This window comes from Serinus canaria, chromosome 12 (assembly GCF_022539315.1).
Source record: "Serinus canaria isolate serCan28SL12 chromosome 12, serCan2020, whole genome shotgun sequence".
Lineage (NCBI taxonomy): Eukaryota > Metazoa > Chordata > Aves > Passeriformes > Fringillidae > Serinus > Serinus canaria.
Window position 1 is genome coordinate 17,639,848 of NC_066326.1, and position 17,983 is coordinate 17,657,830.

Here is a 17,983-nt window from a genome sequence, read left to right on the forward strand (position 1 = left end):
TCAGACATGACTTTTATAGCAGCAATTAAAATCTTATCGAGCAGTCACCAAATAGTCTCAGAAGTATTTGTCCATCAGACAGATCTCTGAAGGGTGTTTTTGTTTTTTTCAGTCTGGTTGGTTGGTTTTTAAAGGGCTTTCATGCAAGAGCAGAGCAGAAGTTTTGTTGGATTTAAAGGAGAAACTTCATCTTTGCTAAAGCTAATTAGGTTCCAACTTTGGCAGTTGCTTCTTAGAGATTTTTCTATTTTTGTCTTGGGAAGTTTGGCCTGAGAAGTTTCACCCCAACAGCCCCAACTCTTCCAGGGCAGGAGCAGGATCAGGGGAAGTGAAGCCATGGATGTTCCTGAGCCCAGGTTCCCTCATTTCCACACTGAGCAGGCACAAACCCCCAAAATCCCTAAGCAGCTTTTCATCCAGGGAATGATTGCCTGGGACAGAATCTCTCCATTTGAGCAGGAAACTGGGAGCAGCTCATTGTGCTGTGCTAAATGTTCCCTTCACACGCTGTAGCCAGCACTCTGGGAGGAAAGAGCTAATAAAATTTAAATAGACAATTTATCTTCCCTCTCTATCTCCACTGCAGCAAAGCAAGAATTGGATGTTGTTTTGTCTTAACAAGGGCCTCACTCATTTATGGGCTGAAGTTAATTAATAGGAGAGAGCAGAATCTGCTCCAGCTTTGTCACCTTTCATTTGGAGAAATAAAACAGCTCTCCTCATGGTTATAACCACATTTCTTCACTAAAATAAAAGCCAGGTGGTTGGTTTGTTAAACTTCCCAGAGATAAGGATCTCTGTGGCAGGGCAATTAGAGATTGGGATTTTAAAGTGCTTATTCTGGGCTGTTGGTGTTTTATTCACACAGCAGAATTAAATCAGAAATTGTAACACTTAGGGAAAGTTTGGGTTTATTCATACAAAGACACAAATTTATGAATGGCAGTGAAAAACCCCATCAAGTAAAACCCCCAATGTTTTTATTTTTAAATGGGGTATTTACAGTGGGTTGCTCGAATTCAAGAACCTGGAAAACTTTTCCTAATCCAAATGTCATAGGAATGGGGGATGGTTTTGTGAATTGGCATTTTTTGAGGAAATCCCAGTTGCAAAATGCTCACCTAGGGCTGCTCTCCAGCTCTGTGCTTAGAATGTGTGTGGGCACACAGGACTGGCTGCTCTCCTCTGAGCTGCTCAGAACAGCTCAAACCCCATTTTCTCCTCCCCATGGGGTGGAAGAGAATACTAGGAGAATTGTACTTCTGATTTTGAAACCTTTTCCAGTCTTCAGGATTGTTAAAAATAAAGGTAAATATCTTTTGGGGAGTGTCAAGGGAATACCTTGAGAGTACAGGAAGGAAACAGGGTCTAGTTCTTGAAACTTGCTCAGGATGTTGCAACAATTGGGATATTTCAGGTGGCATTTTGGGAGCCCAAAGTGGAGAGGGTCTGATATCAATAAATATTTAATTAAAAAAATAGGAATCACATGATGCTCTATTGATATCTCAGTCTAATTTAACAGAGCATTTATGAAGCTCTTTACTAATTGTGCCACTAATTTTTAATATAAAGTTCATTATGACACCTCTCCAATCTGTGAGATGCCTCCTGCAGGTTTATAGTAACATTTTGGATTTTTTTTTTTTATGGAATGTTTTTCCAGTCTTTTTGAGCAAATTCATGTTTGATTCAAAGCTTAGAGCTTGCTTAAAGAGAAATCTGCCTGTGGAATGCACCCCTAGAGTGGTTTGTGAAACAGGTCAGCAAATTATTACATGTAATTAGCAGCTGTTTACAAATATGGCCCATTCAGAGTTGTGGAATCCCTTAATTAAAAGCAGTTTGTACACGGGAATATTTAATACAATTCTAGAGTTTCCCTAGTGAACCACCAGGGTGTTATTTGTAACACCAAATTGCAAATTTCTGGATGTCACATTAGTGGATGACAGTGAGGTCTGTGAGTCTCTCATCTCTTTTGAAAGACATTGCAGCTTTAAATAGAGCAAAAATTCCTGCCAATTAAAACCTGGCATCTTGTTTATTCTGATAAAATGATGAAATTCATTTAAATGCACACTAAATATGTGCACCTGTTTAATATGCAAACCTTTAAGCTACTGAAAATGAAAATATGGGGAAATTAAGCAAGGTGGTCTCAGATCTCAGATTCACACACACAAACTTCCATCATTTGAAAGCTCTGCACTGCAGAATTAGGGCTGGGTTCAGGTACAACCTTTGGTGGATTTGTGTTTTCTATACATTTCTTTCTATGTTTTATCTGGGAAAAAGAAAACAAAACAGAACCCTGGGGAAGTGGAGCATATTTTTTTTTCCTTTTGAAGCTCAGAATGAGTAACACCAAAAATTATCTTGTGCTTAAAATTGAGTAGTGATTAAAGCTTGTACCACTAGATTTTTTAGTTAGGTGGAGGGTGAGAATATCTAACTGTACACAAAGTAAACAAGTCTTTATCCTACTCTGTGTATTCCTGGTTCTCAGATATTTGTGGTAGCAATAGGTAACCCCTGCAAAAGAACACAGCTGCAGATTTTCCAAGAAAGACACACATTTAACATTCCTTTGCTCTTCCCCTCATTCTCATATGGAGCTCATACTCTTCCCAAGTGGAATCAGTCAGGAACTGCAGGTCCCTGAAACAAACCTCTCCTTTCTTGCAGAAAATATTCTAATTTTTAAGTTTAGGGAGCACTGGGGAAGCAGCAAACAAACCAAAGCAAACCCCAGCAAAAGAGACCTCCCAGAGTTCCTTTTTCTTGGTTCTGCTGAGAGTTGTCTTGTCAGGGGTTTTTAGAAGTGAATATTTAAAGCATCACTTGAAACTTTTTACTACATGAACCTCAGCAGCAGTGACCTCAAATGACCCACTTGTATGGTGAGACAGGAGAAAACAGAGTCAGGACTCCAAATTTTATTGCAGCAGTTAAAACCTCACCAATCAACCACAAAATGCTCTCAGAGATATCTGTCCATCACACAGATCTCTGAAGGTTTGTTTTTGGCTTATTTTTCTGTCTGGTTGATTGGCTGGTTGGTTTTTAAGAAGTGTCATCCTGCAAGAGCAGAGCACAGCACCCTTAAGGCTGGGATTGTGCTCTGCCTCACTTGGAGGGGCCACAGCCTCCAGAGCTGGGGTCTCACTTGCTGGGCAAGAGAACCTTTCCCATTCCCCTTTAGTCAAAGAATGGTTCTGAGATGTGCCAGGAACGTGCCCTGTGTAGAGCATTCAGCATTTGCTGGGGTGGCACAAGGGCAGGAACTGCCATGGACAGGGGGAGGTGTCACCCAGGGCTTTGCTGAGGCCAGGAGCATCTGCAAATTGTGTCACACCCACGTGAGGCACCCAGCAAGCCCAGCTCCAGGGGCTCTCACAGCCCATTGCCCAGGAGATCACCTTAAAGAGTTCATTTAACTCTTTGCAAGCTGTTGTGTATGAAGAGCTTTTATATTTCTTCCATATTTAATTTTCTATGAAGGAAATAATTCAGAATTCAGGGTTAAAACTTGAGGTAAAGTCTTGTTTGGATGGAATTTTTTCATGAAGAAAAATGGGAGCTAATTTCTTTTAAAGAAATCATCTATTTTAATCAATGTTGAGGCAAAGATTGCTGCTCAGTATTGATCTACATTCAGATCACAGACCAAGCCCAGCGGGCAATTTCTGTACAGGAAGGTTTAACCATCACAGGAGGAAATGGAACAAGCAGAACTTCAATCAAACCCACAGCTAAAATTATGTTTCTAAAAGTTGCACCATGGAACCAGAGACTGGGGTTCCATACTAAAGCCTAGGACTTCCCACTGCCTGTGACCAAGGCTTGACAAAACCCTCCTGGGATACACAAAAAAATCAAAATCAACTCCTGGATCTCCTCCCTGAAGGATAAATAAGCAGATTTAGAGCCTAAATATAAACCCAAGCCCTCAAGTGGAGATGTGCAATGGCAGGAAGGGTTAGATCCTAAAGCACAAACAGGTTCTTTTAGAGGCTTGTGTGATTTATTCAAATCTGATACAAAAATGTCCAACTCCATCATTTTGCAGCGATCCTGCTGTGGAAAGTGGAAGCCCTGCACAGGGCTCTGCTCTTTTGCTCTAAAATACAGTGGAATTCAGCCCTTTTGGGAATGAGAACCAGGCATCTTTATGTGGGAAGAGAGTAGCACAGATAACGTTATGCATCTGTTTCACTAGTTAAAGCAGAAAACTAGAATTTCTACGTTTTATACATTTTTATACAAGTATTTTTAACTTTATATTTGAATTTGCTCAACTTCTGCATCCTATTCCCCAGAATATATGAGGCACAACATTTACAGGTGACCCCAATTCAAGCAGCACCTCTTGAGGAGACCTAATCTGATTTGACTCACCTAAAACTGGGAGGATTCAAAAAGAAATCCCAAAATACTGAAGACGTTTCCTATTTCAAAGCTTTCCATATGCAACAGTCCTTGACCAAACTCCTTTACCTCTGTACAGTTTAGTCTTGACCTAGAATAGTCTCAGTTACACCTAAGAGTTGGCATCTCTTTGCAAAATTGACCTCTTGTTTACAATTTTATACTAATCACCTTACTGACCTTTCAGTATTGAATTTATTTGCTGTTGCAGTGCCCTACTCTCTACTGTCTGAATATTAAATGTGTTTGTTTTCCCAGAGGGCTAGAGAACATTGGACAAAAGGGTTCAGCAGGAGAGAGTGAAATAAAAAGAGGTTGTGAGTCTTTAACCTTGAGCCTGAAATGAATGTGAACCAAACTCCAGATACTTGGCTTAGATGAAGCCAGGTAAACATTCGAGTATAAGCCCACACACTACCAACCAGAACACAGCTCTTGGTGCTCACCAGGCTTGGGAGATTTTGCCTAGATGGTTGTACTTAGGACTGACATTCTGAATATCACCTTTTTCTTCTGATGGGGAAAAAAAAAATTGTAGTATCTAAAATTCTATTTCTTTTTTTTTTTTTTTTTTTTTTTTTTTTTTTTTTTTTTTTTTTTTCTTGCCTGATGCAGTATAATAAATCTGACTTTCAAGGTGGGATGAAGCTGAAGAGTTTTTTTCTGTTACAGCTCCAGAGAAGAAAGAAGTGGAAACTTATAGCAATGTCAAAAATGTCCTGAAGTGTTGTCCCCGCAGTCTTTTGTTAAAAGCAGTTCATTTTTTTCTGTTGTCTCCATTACTGTGAGAAAAGGGAGCTGTATCTCACTGTTTGTCTTCCCTTGGCATTGTCAGTCTCATAAAGAAACACCATTACATGAACTCTACATAGTTCATACTAAACCAACACTTCCCAGGTTCTATCCATCACGGATGTCCCTGCTTTTCCATGCTTTTACAGCCATAACAACATCCCAAGTTCATCTGCTTTATTTTATCTTCAAAATAAAATCTGGCTGGGCTTTGTTTCAGCAGAGCCCCCAAACATTTTTACACCAGATGTTACCTCAAATCTTGAATTTAAGCCTGTATTACAAGAATTTGTTGCTGTTGGGCATTGTAACTCTGGGTAAATAATATTTTTAAATCTGGGAGTTGGATCAGATATAATAGGTAGATTAAATATTGTAGTGTTATGGTGGAGAAACCAGAATGCCACCTTTATATGCAACAAACCCTCTGCCTTAGTTTCCACTAATTTTGTCCCTGCAAGCAATAATTTGATCCATTGGGGGACAGGCTTTGAAGGAGATTTTGAATTTTATTGCAATGCAGAAATTCTGTCACTGAAGGATGTGTGACATTAAAAAAAAAATAAAATGTTTTCTTCTGGATGCCAAGCTCAGTATGCAAAATTTTGAGTTGAGGAAAGAGTTTCCTCTAAAATGAAAAATCAATGAAAAAATAATATGCATCTCTGTAGAGAGATTTTAAGTGAAGTTCTGGGTTTCTACAGCTCCCTTGTGAAGAAAACTCTTTAGAAATCTAATTTGATTTATTGTCAGCTTGAGGGACTTGCCCAGTTTGGCCCTTTCCATTACCACTGCCTTCAGAAGGTGAATTACCTCAGGTGTCAGCAGAGCTGAAGCAGATCTAAGCTAATATTGCCAGTGCAAGCCAGTGTGAACAAGTAGAAGCCATTCTAGAAACATCTCAATGGACCCAAACAGTCCAGGCCAAAAATTTTGCCACACACCTTCACCCAAAGTGAGAGGCTGCAGGTCTATCTTCAGACCATGCAGCTCAAAGTCATGCAGTGGCTCATTAATTAATTAATTAACTCCAGAGCCACTGCAGAGCCCCAAACCCAGGTCATGGCAGGCACGTTTGCAGAGCTGCCTGTCAACCACAGGTGGAATCTGCAGTTTTCCCTGGATTGACTGGGGGCTTGGAGTTAAATCCAACTGAGATGCCAAATGTTGGTATTAAAGCAATACAGATGAATTCCCTACTGTGGGACGTGGAGCTCACAAACTGACATCAGCTCCTGCCCTGCTGAATCTTGCAGATTTAAATACAGTTTGTGTGATGAAGAAAAGCTTTCCATTCTTTGGATTCTGCTGGATCTGTTCAGGATAACATCAAACTCTTTTATTTCAGTAAAAACTTCCCTTCACCATAAAGAATGCAGCTGGCAAATAGAACCTAAGTCCATGCCATAAGAAGTGGTTCCCCAGATAATGGATTTATCTTGTTAATTGATAAGCTCTAGCATGCAGCTGCAGCTGAAGAGGTGACTGGTATTTGTGTTTAGAGGGCAGAAATAATGGGGAGGTTTGCAGAAATGTCACCTCATCAGCCCATACTATAAAGTACCCATGGTAAAAAATGTTTCCTGATTTAAACTAGGGCAATATGGGAATGTGGATTTAAGGCTGCCTCAACAGTCATACAATTTTTTTCCTCATTTAGACTGCACTTTAAAAGACAAGTTAGGAGGGCACAGATAGTGAAGGGATTTGTCACCTTTTCTGGCTTTAGCAATGCAGATGAATCCCTTACCCCACTCTGTTGACTCTGCAGAGCCCTCTCACAGCTCAGATTCAGCTCTCATAAACCCCTGGTTTTTAATTCCAGGAGCTCTCTTAGGTACACTGTGTGATTGCAGTGGATGACACTGATTTAAATTTGTTTGTGGATTTTTTTTTGGTGCAAGACAATTTTCCCTCTTGCACCTCTGCCAACCTAACACATTCTCCCACCCCAAGGTCTGGCTGAGCCATTCTGTGCCACTCCAATCCTCTTACCTGGAGCATAAACAGTCCCATGAACTACCCTTTGTACTGTGCCCTGCTGTTACCAAATTTATCTGTGAAGGGAAGGGAGAGTATTTGGGCTGACCCAACGATCTGAACATGGCAGGACTTCAGCCATAAAGATTTTAAAAGATGACGAATATCCAAATTTAGAGCGCATAAACAAGGACTGAGATCAAAGAGAAAAACCCAAAACCAAACCAAGTCAGCTTCCTCCTCAAATGTGCTGAAATTCTGTACAATTTGGCCAGCTCCAAGCATGGGATCAGCTGGACCCCAAAGCTGGACCCCTGTGGCCCTGTGCCATTACTGAAGTGCAGTCTGCCAAGGAAAGGAGGAATTAAAGCTTTCCAAAGCAGTGGTGTATCAGGCCAACCAACAATGTGCAGCATATTTACATGTAAAAAGATCCACATGCCAACCACCAAACCATTTCAAATGTGTGTGGAGAAGCTTTCACAGTACCTGCTTGCACCTTTTCTGCCTCTGCCTGTGTTTTAGTCTCCCCCCTGAGAAATGCTCAAGGTTTGCTCATGGACTACATGGAAGTAGAGGGACAGAACTCATACTTAGTCATGAAACATTTGCCAACAGATCACGTTTTGCCATTCTGTTTTTTCCTCTCTGCCCCTCCACCCCCTTCCAAAAAGTTCTGTTTTTTTCAGCAGTAAGCCAGCACAACCCTTCACTTCTTTTGAGAATTGGTAGGTCCCTGGGACTAGAGAGCATCCCTCCCTTTGCCCACCCACAGAGGATGTAGCGTGCCCACTCCTCGCTCTGCTCCTCCCATTTCCTACTGGGAAAACGGTGGGCACCATCCCTGACAATTGCTGGGCTGAGTCTTGAGTTGATTTTCACCTCTGTTCTTCCTGCCAGGTGGTTTCTGGCATTAGGTGGCCCCTGGCCCAGGTCACTGACCTGCTTTAAAGACTGCATATATGGCATCAATCATGTGGCTTTCAGCATTTAACTGCACGACTGAGACACCAAATCCAAACAGCTCGCTGCTAACAATGGGACTCAATTCAACCCAACAACCAACCCATCATTTTATTACATGTTCTTCTATTTATTAACAAGCTGAATGGCTAGAACAGTGGGTCTATACTCGAGTGTTTACCTCACATCTGCATGAAGGACAAATAAAAGTTGGTTCAACGATACTATGTTCACATTATCCAGGCTTCCAAGTGTAGTTGTTGTGTGCAAGTTATCTCTGTTCATGTGGTAACTGTGATTTATTTTATTTTTTTTTCCCCCTGTGGTAGCATGATTGCGCTTAGTACTTTGTCTGCTTGGCTTTTTGTGCTCTTGGCTGCATCCATTTAGATTTTGCTTTAAAACATTGATATTCTAGTTTTTACACTTGGCTCCTGTGTGTGTCTCATACGTACCCATCCAACCGTGTCCCTGTTCCGTGCTTTTCTGTTTGTGAAGTGTGATATGTTATGTGTAATGGTTTTTTTAACAACAATACAAAAGAGACTTTTTAATTTAAAAAAAGCCTTTCTACTTACTCACTGCAAAAAACCAAAAAACAAACTATCAACATGCATGGTTTGACATTTGCATTACAATTAACATGGCTTGTCTTTTACTAGGGATGTACCACACGAGTGGACCTTGGCTTTCTTTAACCACTCCTCCCCATCAGTTCTTTGATGGCTTTAAACCTCGGTTTATTTTAATATTGCAGTTGGTACAGACATTCAAAATGCACATAACTGAGCCACTCGTTTATGCATATAACATCCAGAGACTTTGGACTCCAGCTGCCTGCACTGCCCTAACCATGTGCTACATTTTTCACCAAGTGTTCTCTGCCCTGCTGTGCCCTGGGGAGGTGCCCTCTGACAGCCCTTTCCTTTTCTCCCCCCAGATCCGCGTCGTGAAGGCATTCCGTAGCTCTCTCTATGAAGGTTTAGAAAAACCAGAATCTAGAACCTCTATTCACAACTTTATGACTCATCCTGAATTTAGGATAGAAGATTCCCAGCCCCACATCCCACTCATTGATGACACAGACCTAGAAGAAGACCCTGCTCTCAAGAAAAACTCGAGTCCACCGTCCTCGCTGAACAAGAACAACAGTGCTATCGACAGTGGAATCAATCTTACAACTGATACAAGTAAATCAGCTACCTCTTCTAGTCCAGGAAGCCCAATACATAGCCTGGAGACATCACTTTAGCTGAAAAGGTCACTGCAAAAAGGAAAAAAAAAAAAAAAGAAATAGAAAAAGTTAAAGTAAAATAAAATAAGAAACCCCACAGCAACCGAGATATATAAATATATATATTAAAAACATTGCTGGCTGAAAAGCTGTTTGAACTCTTATTCACTCTGAGACAAGTGAATGAATCGTTGATCACAAAGGTTTTGGGGAAAGAATGAATGGCTGATTTACATACCCCCCGTTCCCTTTCAGAAAAACAAAAACAAAAAAAAAATCCTCCTGCATGAATGTACTGTACACTGCTGGCCCTTCTTTCTCTCTTTTTGTTTGTTTTTATTTCCTTTTTGGTTTTTTTTTTCTGTTGTTTTTTTCCTCCTTAAGCAGGAACTGCAGAGGACTTCTTTCTGAGGCTATTTATCCAATTCACTGGTCTGTGAGTTTTTGAAATGCTTGTGTGGCATGGACTCAATTGTATAGATTAATTTAAATAACTTTTTTGAAGTTGCAAAGCTTAACTTGCACAGTAGATTTGCACCAGTTGGACAGAGGAACTTAAACATTTATGAGACTATATATAGAGATATATACATATAAGTATATAGAGAATTAATTATATATATGTATATATCTATCTATATATATATAGTTATATATATATAAAGTTTCTTTGTTGGCATGTTGCCTTGTTTCTGCTCAAATTGCTCTGACTATTTTAACTTATTTATGTCCTAAAAAAGAATGTAATTTGTTTACAAACCTGTAGATAATATCCTTAACTATTTGTAGGGTTAAGAAAGCACTTCCTGCCGAAGTAGTATAAAAATGGCTCAGCTCAGCTCATTGAAAATGTCTGTACTCTCACCCTGGATATTTTATTACAACCCTGCTCTGATTTCTGCCTGATTTCCTTTTTGGGGTTTTCTTTTGGTCCTTTTTTGTTTTGTTTTGTTTTGTTTTGTTAATAATGTAGATACTGCTAGCAAATAACAAAAGAAGCCAAAATATAACACATTGGATGTAGCATTGTGATCCTATATACAGGGAGGTAAACCAGGCTTCCTTTGTTTCAAATAAAAATCAAAATGATCAGGTTCTCTCCTTTTTTTTTTTCCTTCCTTCCCTCTGATGATCTGCTTGAACTCCTTTTGGTGCAACATACAGTAATGGAGGCTATTTCATTCTTCAGACATGCAGCAATGGCTTCGGAAACTATTTTTAGAGAGACATTAAATGAGTTTATAATTTAAAATAAGTTATATTTGGTTTGTCTATATGGAGATAAAAGAAATGTTAAAATCTTGTGATATACTGTGTTAATACTTTTCAATTAGTACTCTAGGCATTTATTTCCTTATTATTTGCAAAGTATGGGCTGTTGGCATTTTGGATGAAAATCACTGTAGGTTGTAGCTTTGATTTTTTTTAAAGAAAAATATAATTTCTGCACTATTAGGACTGAAGGAATCTTTATTCATTGTGCATTGAGATGTGCTTTGTGTGATTTTTTTTTAATGAAGCTTGTGTTCCTGCAGCAACACGGTAATACCTTCTTTTACCTTCAGCTTTCTCCCAAGGAAGCTGCTTTGAAAACCTGCAGTATGGAAGGCAAAAAACATTTTTCAAGATGGTAACAGCCCTAGAAACGTAAAAATTATGAGCTTATACAATTGCTATGTCAACCACTTGAATGCTAAGCACTTTGTGGATCACAGATTTTTCATAAATAATTTTTGTATTTAATATAAAGTTTGCTTGGAGACTTTTCAGCATATGATTTTTTCCATAACTGTACAGTGCAAAAGACATTTGGAATTCCACAATCGATTATGCCAGGCGTGTTGGAACCAAACACCCTCCAACCATCTCGGTCCGTTGGGTTGTTCAGGTGTTTTTCTGGTTGTCCTAAAGGTGGCTCCATACAGTGGTGCATCTCTGCAGTCCCAGCAGCTTAACCAAGCCAGAACTCTCCAAACCAAGCTTAGACTCATGGCCAAACTGCAGACTGATGTTTTCAGGGTGCATCAGGACTCTCAGCCAGGTAAAGCTCTGAGCAGCTTCCCTTGCCAGCTGCCGGACTCTGGGCTGGGAGCTCTGCTGGCTGTGGCTGGTGCCCAGCCCCGAGGGGCAGGCAGGGTGCCCAGGGCAGCAGTGGCACCTGGCAGGAGCCCCAGCAGCCAGGGAGGTGCTCTGTAACTGGGGACTCCAGCATGGATGGCCTCCCTGGGGCCTCTGGGCATCTCTGGCCAGAAGACAAAAGTGGTATCTATTTACAGGGAAGCCTCTAGCTTTGGACTTGAACATCTACAGAAGCTATTAATACTGGAACAGTTTCTTTTCAGCATCTTAACACACTGACTGTTTGCCTTTTCGTTTTCCAACACTCTTCATGTTTTTTCTCGGTTCCCTTTGTTTTGTTTTTTTTAATTATTTTTGGAATTTTTTCCTGTAGGAGTACCCCTCCCTAAGGTACCATTTGCAGACTTGAAAACTGTTAAGAAAACGAACACTGCATTCTGTGTATATATAGTAAAACATATATAAACTGAGATGCATAGAAAACTTGGGCTTTTGTGAGCAGAGACTGTGCTTTATGTATATGATAAATGATAGACTTTTTTTTTTTTTTAAAGCAGAATAGCTATGACCTTTCAACTACAAGTCGTGCATCACAATTCCTTTCTTTTATTGCTTGACCTCTCTGTGATGGGAACAATGGATCAAAAACCAAAATGATCAGTTTGTTAAAATTCCCTGCAATATATAAATGCTCGCTCTCTACGTACTGTACTTAGCAGCATGAGATTTGTGGACAACAATACAGTGGTACATTGGCAATCCATCCCACTAGGGGTTATTAATATATGTTCATTCATCTGTTTTTATGAATTTTTTTATCTAGACAATAATTGTAAATAAAGAACTTACTCTGTCTGTTCATTTAATACTATGCAAAAGGTTATGCTTTCTATTGTTATTCTTATTCCTACAGTGTGATGCTGGAATGTTTGTGGTTTCAAAAAAAAAACAAACAAAAAAGACAAAAGTAAGTAAAATATGTGATGTAAATTATTTTATAGTTTGAAACAAAATGATAAAGATTTACTCTTGCTGCTTTCTGTCTAATAGATCTCTCTTGGCAGGAGCACAAGTGGAAAATTTAAAGAAATAAATTCACAAAGCAGCATGAACAATAATGGTCTGAATGTAACAGCTTTCTTTATTCTCACCTGAACTCCCGAGGTGCAGCTCTGGGATGTCTGGGTGTGCAGGTGGGTGCAGATCTGCACTGGCAGTGAGGACCCTGCTCCCCAGGCACAGTTTGCTTTCCTTGGCCCAGGGGCTGAGCAGCCCCCAGGGTTTAATTCCTGCCTGCCCGGGCTGGCAAGCCTGGAGGTGGGAATGCTCCTGGGAGTGCTGCAGGGAAATGGCTGCACTGAGTGCTCAGGAAAGCCAAACCAGGAATTTGCTTAGGGAGCAGCAATCTTCATCCTGGCCTTAAGAACAACAGCTCTCTGAGGCTTTTCCTGTCATTCATGACAGCTCTACACTGATTGGTTTTTCAGGTCTTTCTCCCTTTGTCAGAGTGAGAAAAATTAACTTTGAATGTTTAGGATTGGGGAGTGCATCAGGACTCTCAGCCAGGAGAATCAGAATTGGGGAGTTCAGTCCAGGACTCCTCCTGCCACTGAAGACCTAGGGAAAAAGGGAATTCTCATTCCAGTGCTCAGGCCCTGAGCCCAAAGTTCCTTCCCCCTTTTTTTTTTTCCCAGCTTAGATCGATGCACTTGTGCTCATAAAATATTGTTGCTGTAGGAGTTAGCCAAGCAGGCCGGGGGTGAGGTGAGTGGCTGTCAGATAATCTCATTTGTAAAGGCAACATGCTTCAGATTACAGATTTTCCTCTCTTCTCACCTAGATTTCAAACTTTTTATTCACCAGTTCTCTATCAGATGTTATACTTGAGAGAGGCCAAAATGAAATAGTGCTACACTGTGAGGAAAGTTACCAACAAATAAAAATGTACTCAGCACAGTGAATTCAACAAAACCCTCAGAGAAAACAATTATTTAGACAGCAGATTTCTGGGACTAATGCAGCTTTACAGCTACTTGGGAATGAAACTGTTTTCTGCTTTGGTTTTGGGAGCTCAGGGTAGGTAATAACCAGGAAATATTTTTACTTTAATTCCCTGTCAGTCATTTCCCTCCTCCTGACACACATCAGTTGATTTGCAGTCAGTCTGTGTTTGGGCAGGACTCTCCATCTCTCAGAGAAGCTCCTGTGAGGAGCTGCTGGGGAGCAAAAGCTCTGGAGTTGTTGTTCAGTGTGTTTTGGGCACTCTGGGATGTGCTTGAGGAGCTTCACCTTTGCAGGAGAGTTTGTGAAGTGTGGGATGGATGTGAGTTGCAGGTGCAAACTGGGAGGAAAAGCAGGAGTGAAATTCCCCACAACGCTGAATTCCTGCTCTGTGCAGCAAACAGAGGCTTCACAAAGGCACAGATTTGAGGCTGTTCACCCACAAGGGAGGAGCAGGGCTGGTACTCTGATCCAAAATAGCAATGCTGGAAGTTTTTAGCTGTTTTATGCCAAGACCACGAGGGTAAAGGTGGTGACCTCTGTAAGAAAACCAGGTGGTGATTTGCTGAGGGGCTCTACTGATAAGGAAGGGGGAAATGGTGCAGATAAAGGAGAGGAAAAAGGGGGAAATGAGGGAGAAAGAGGAAGAAAATGCAGGTGCATCTGTAATTTGCTATCTACTGAAATGAAGTTATAATTGCTGGATCTGGCACTGAATTCCACCCCAAGATTATTCCCTGCCTGAAGCCCTTCCCAAAGAGGTCCCAAAGCAGCTGGGAGGAGGTGACCTCCAGCATCCCAGGTGACCTCCAGCATCCCACCCAGTCCCTGGGTGTCTGCTGCTGTGCCATGGCACCAGGAGGGCTGGCACCACCTGAGCTGCTGCCTCCTGCCTGGGGCAGCCAATGTGGGCACGGGTGGAGCTCCAGGGCTCAGCTCTTGCCACTTCCTCTTGGTATTCCAGCACTTTTAGAGTGGCTGTGGAGGAACCACTGAAGGTAAGGCCTGGATATTTGCCTTTTGTGTTTGTATTCCTGCAGCTGTGGGAGCCATTGGCAGAATGGAGCAATAATAATAATAATAATGATAATGATAATGATAATGATAATGATGATGATAATAATAATAATAATAATAATAATAATAATAATAATAATAATAATAATAATAATAATAATAATAATAATAATAATAATAATAATGTTTTCCTGGTTCAGATCCAGACCAGGTCCATGTGTGCATTGCCCTGGGCTATGAAGCACAGATCCATGTTTCTGATTTTAGGAAATCCATGTAGGGAATGCTGGGGTTTGATCACCTGCACGCTGCTACAGGAGGTACTGGGAGCAGTAGGGAAGTGTCTGGTTCTGGTTTTCTTTTCACAAGCAGGTTTGAACAGGCACATTATGGTCCAGCCTGGTGGGAACTGAAGAGAAGAATGATTAAACATATTTATTAAACAGGGCAGAGTGTTGACAAACACAAACCCAAGGAAATATTTACAATTACATTTTCTCCCACATGCTCAAACAAACTGATTGTCTGTCTGTCTGTCTGTCTGGGAGCCCATGTTTGCCTGGTAATAAGTGAAGTGTTAAATCCCAAGTAAGGGGATGTGCTTCACTCCTTCCTCTGATGGATTTGGTTGATTTTCCAGCACCTCCCTCTACCCTTGTGTGTGGGAATTTAAGAAGCTCTGGGAGTTGAGCTGGTATAAAATCAGCACTGTTGGTGCACAGCAAACAGCTTTTACAAGATTATAAAAATCAGAGAAACGAGTTATGCAGCTTTCTGGAAAATTTTCACAGAGCATTTATGGCAGCTGCTGCATCCATGCTGATCTGCCCTTTCCCCCAGAATCCCAGAGCAGCCAGGGTTGGAAGGGACCTCTGGAGACCACCCAGTCCAACCCCTACCAAGGCAGGGTCAGCTGGAGCAGGTGACACAGGAACACCCCCAGCTGGGTCTGGAATGTCTCCAGAGAGGCTGACCCATGGATTTATGAAGCCTCCAAGTGCTTTCATCAGGGAGATAGCTAAAATGATTCCAGCTTCCAGTTTCAAAAGAGGCATTTCAAAGAATTATCTAAAATTATTGAAGAAAAAGTCACAGGAATGAGTTACTAACACTTTCTCACCACAGCACATCACATGGGGAAGCTCTCTCATGCTTCTTTGCACATGGAGAGTTAATTACAATTTTTAATTTCATGGAATTATTTTCTAGAAGACAAAGATTCCAGGAGTTGTAGGAGATGTCACTGTGCACAGAAACAGTGCACAGTGGGAAGGAAGGGAACCAAAGGAAACCTTCCTGTCCCAGATGAACTGCTGAGTGCCCAGCCCTGCTGCATGGCCCTGGGCCAGCCCTGCTGCTCCCCAGAATCACTGCCTGGGAGAGCAGGGCAGCTCCTGGCCTGGGACAGATTGCTTTCCCACTTGTTTGTTGGCTTGGTTGGGATGTTCTGCGCTTTTCAGTGGCTTTCTCTGCAGTTCAGGGCCTGGTCTCACTGCATGGTTTGGTGGGGAGTGCTGCTTGCTCAGGGAATGAAGCCATAATTCATTCACAGTAAAATGTCTGTTCTAGGAAACCTACAGAAAAAGGGAATTAAAGAGCTCCCCAGCAGAGCATTCAGGGCTCTGGACTGTCTGTGTGTCCTGCCACCTCTCAGAGAGGACTCTGCCTTCTGAGGCAAAGCTGCAGAGTCACAAACATCTGCAGGGAGATATAATAATCTCTGCCAGGAGAGACCCACCTGTGCCAGGCAGAGACTCACCTGTGCCAGGCATTCCTGCCAGGAGAGACCAACCTGTGCCAGGCAGAGGCTCACCTGTGCCAGGCAGAGACTCACCTGTGCCAGGCATTCCTGCCAGGAGAGGCTCACCTGTGCCAGGCATAGACCCACCTGTGCTAAGCCCACCACACTTCCTGGGAAGGGAGAAGGAGCTCTGGCTGCTCCTTGGGAGGCTGGTTCTGGTGCCATAGGGACCTTCTTGGAGGTTTTATTCTACTAGCAAGGAATGAAGTCCCTTCCAGCTGGTTTTATTATCCTGCTGTCTGTGCTGGGGAGGGATGTGGAAGGTTTCAGGATTTCTCTATTACATTTTCTGGGCTGTTTTCTGTAAGCCTGAGGTGATAAAAATGGCCATAGTGAAATATTCCTTCTGGCTGCTTTCCTTGTATTAAACTCCACTGTCTCCTGTACCCCACAACTCCTGGATATAAATTGTATTTTCAGTGGATGAGAAAACCCAGAGAAAACCCACTTTGGCTGAGCACACTGCAAGAATGATTCCACTGCCTTTCTTTTGATTTTCATGCAGCAGGACAGAAGCACTCCCCAATAATGCCAAAGCATTTTGTCTCCTCAGTGCTCCTGCCAGGACATTTTGTTCCTGAAAATTTGGAGGCTGATCTATGATCTGCCACTGGCAGAGCATCCTCATGCTCATGGTGAGCCTGGTGGAAATTTGCCATCCCTCCAAAGATCAGGCACTGCAGAAAAATGGCAGGGACAGCCCTGAATCTCCTCCCACCAGAGGAAAGCTCTGCTACCTATGGGCAAGAATTAATTGAATTTCTTCCTGAGTGCAGAACCTCTGCAGTCTCACCACACTGAAGGGTTTGGTTGTGTCACGGAATGCTGAAACAGGACAAAGCTGTGGTCACACTCTGAGTTTGCCTTCTTCTGTAGTTCATGCACATGTTACATTTTACATTTTACATTTTACAAATCATGGATTTATTTAAAAAAAAAAAAAAAACAACAACCAAAAAACATTCTTGAGGTTCCCCAGCAATCTGAGATTTAGTAGGGAAAACAGGCAGGTGCTTAAACATCCTGAATGATCTCTCCTTGTAAATTAATGCCACAGAATATCCTTCCATAAATGCTGTCAAAGTAGAAAAAATCTGGCTGGCTTAAAAAAAATTAACTACTGGTATTGAATTCTCCTGGGCTCAGAAAATGCCTACTTTTGGTGTCAAGACTTTGCAGGCAATATTGGAAAGGAAAGAGAAGAAATCCTGCCTTTTGCAATGATAGCAGCTTTAAAAAAAATACTGCTTTTTCTCCAGAGGCTGCAAGTAAATGGTGTCAGAATGGCAGAAAAGTCCAAATAGTGAAACATTGATCGAGTTATTTCAACACAGGGAAAAAATCCATTCTTTAAAGAAGATGACACCATTTAAAAAAGTTTTCAAGGTTTGAGTAGCTGAAGCTCAGTTCCAAACTAAGCCAAAAAGCAGAACAAGTGTTTGAAATCTTGTGCTGGGTGGACTGCTGGGCAGACAGAGGGAACAGCAGGTGCCAGAAGGGAATCTTTTGGCAGAAACTCGAGAAATTCTAATGTGTGTGAGCAATGAAATGCAGCCTTGGAGCTGCAGCATCTCTGCTGCTGGCTGGGACAGGTCTGTCTCATTTGCATCTCTAAGGGGCATCAAAGCCAAATTAAAGGCATGAAAGCTCAGCCTGAGAGGCTGCAGCAGGTGAGGCTGGGAGCT

General features: G+C 41.7%; 1 protein-coding gene across 7 annotated transcripts in view; it reads left to right on the plus strand.

Annotated features, from left to right (window-relative positions):
- ATP2B2 (ATPase plasma membrane Ca2+ transporting 2) overlaps positions 1-12,534 on the plus strand; it is a 255,779-nt gene extending 243,245 nt beyond the window's left edge. For 6 of the 7 annotated variants that reach the window (XM_050979207.1, XM_050979206.1, XM_050979205.1 and 3 more), the window contains one exon: positions 9,107-12,534. In XM_050979207.1, the coding sequence (XP_050835164.1) occupies positions 9,107-9,418 (312 nt within the window). In that variant the 3' untranslated portion in view covers positions 9,419-12,534. The remainder of the gene's footprint in view (positions 1-9,106) is intronic. The other variant, XM_050979211.1, reaches the window with a different exon arrangement.
- Positions 12,535-17,983: the final 5,449 nt, after the last annotated feature.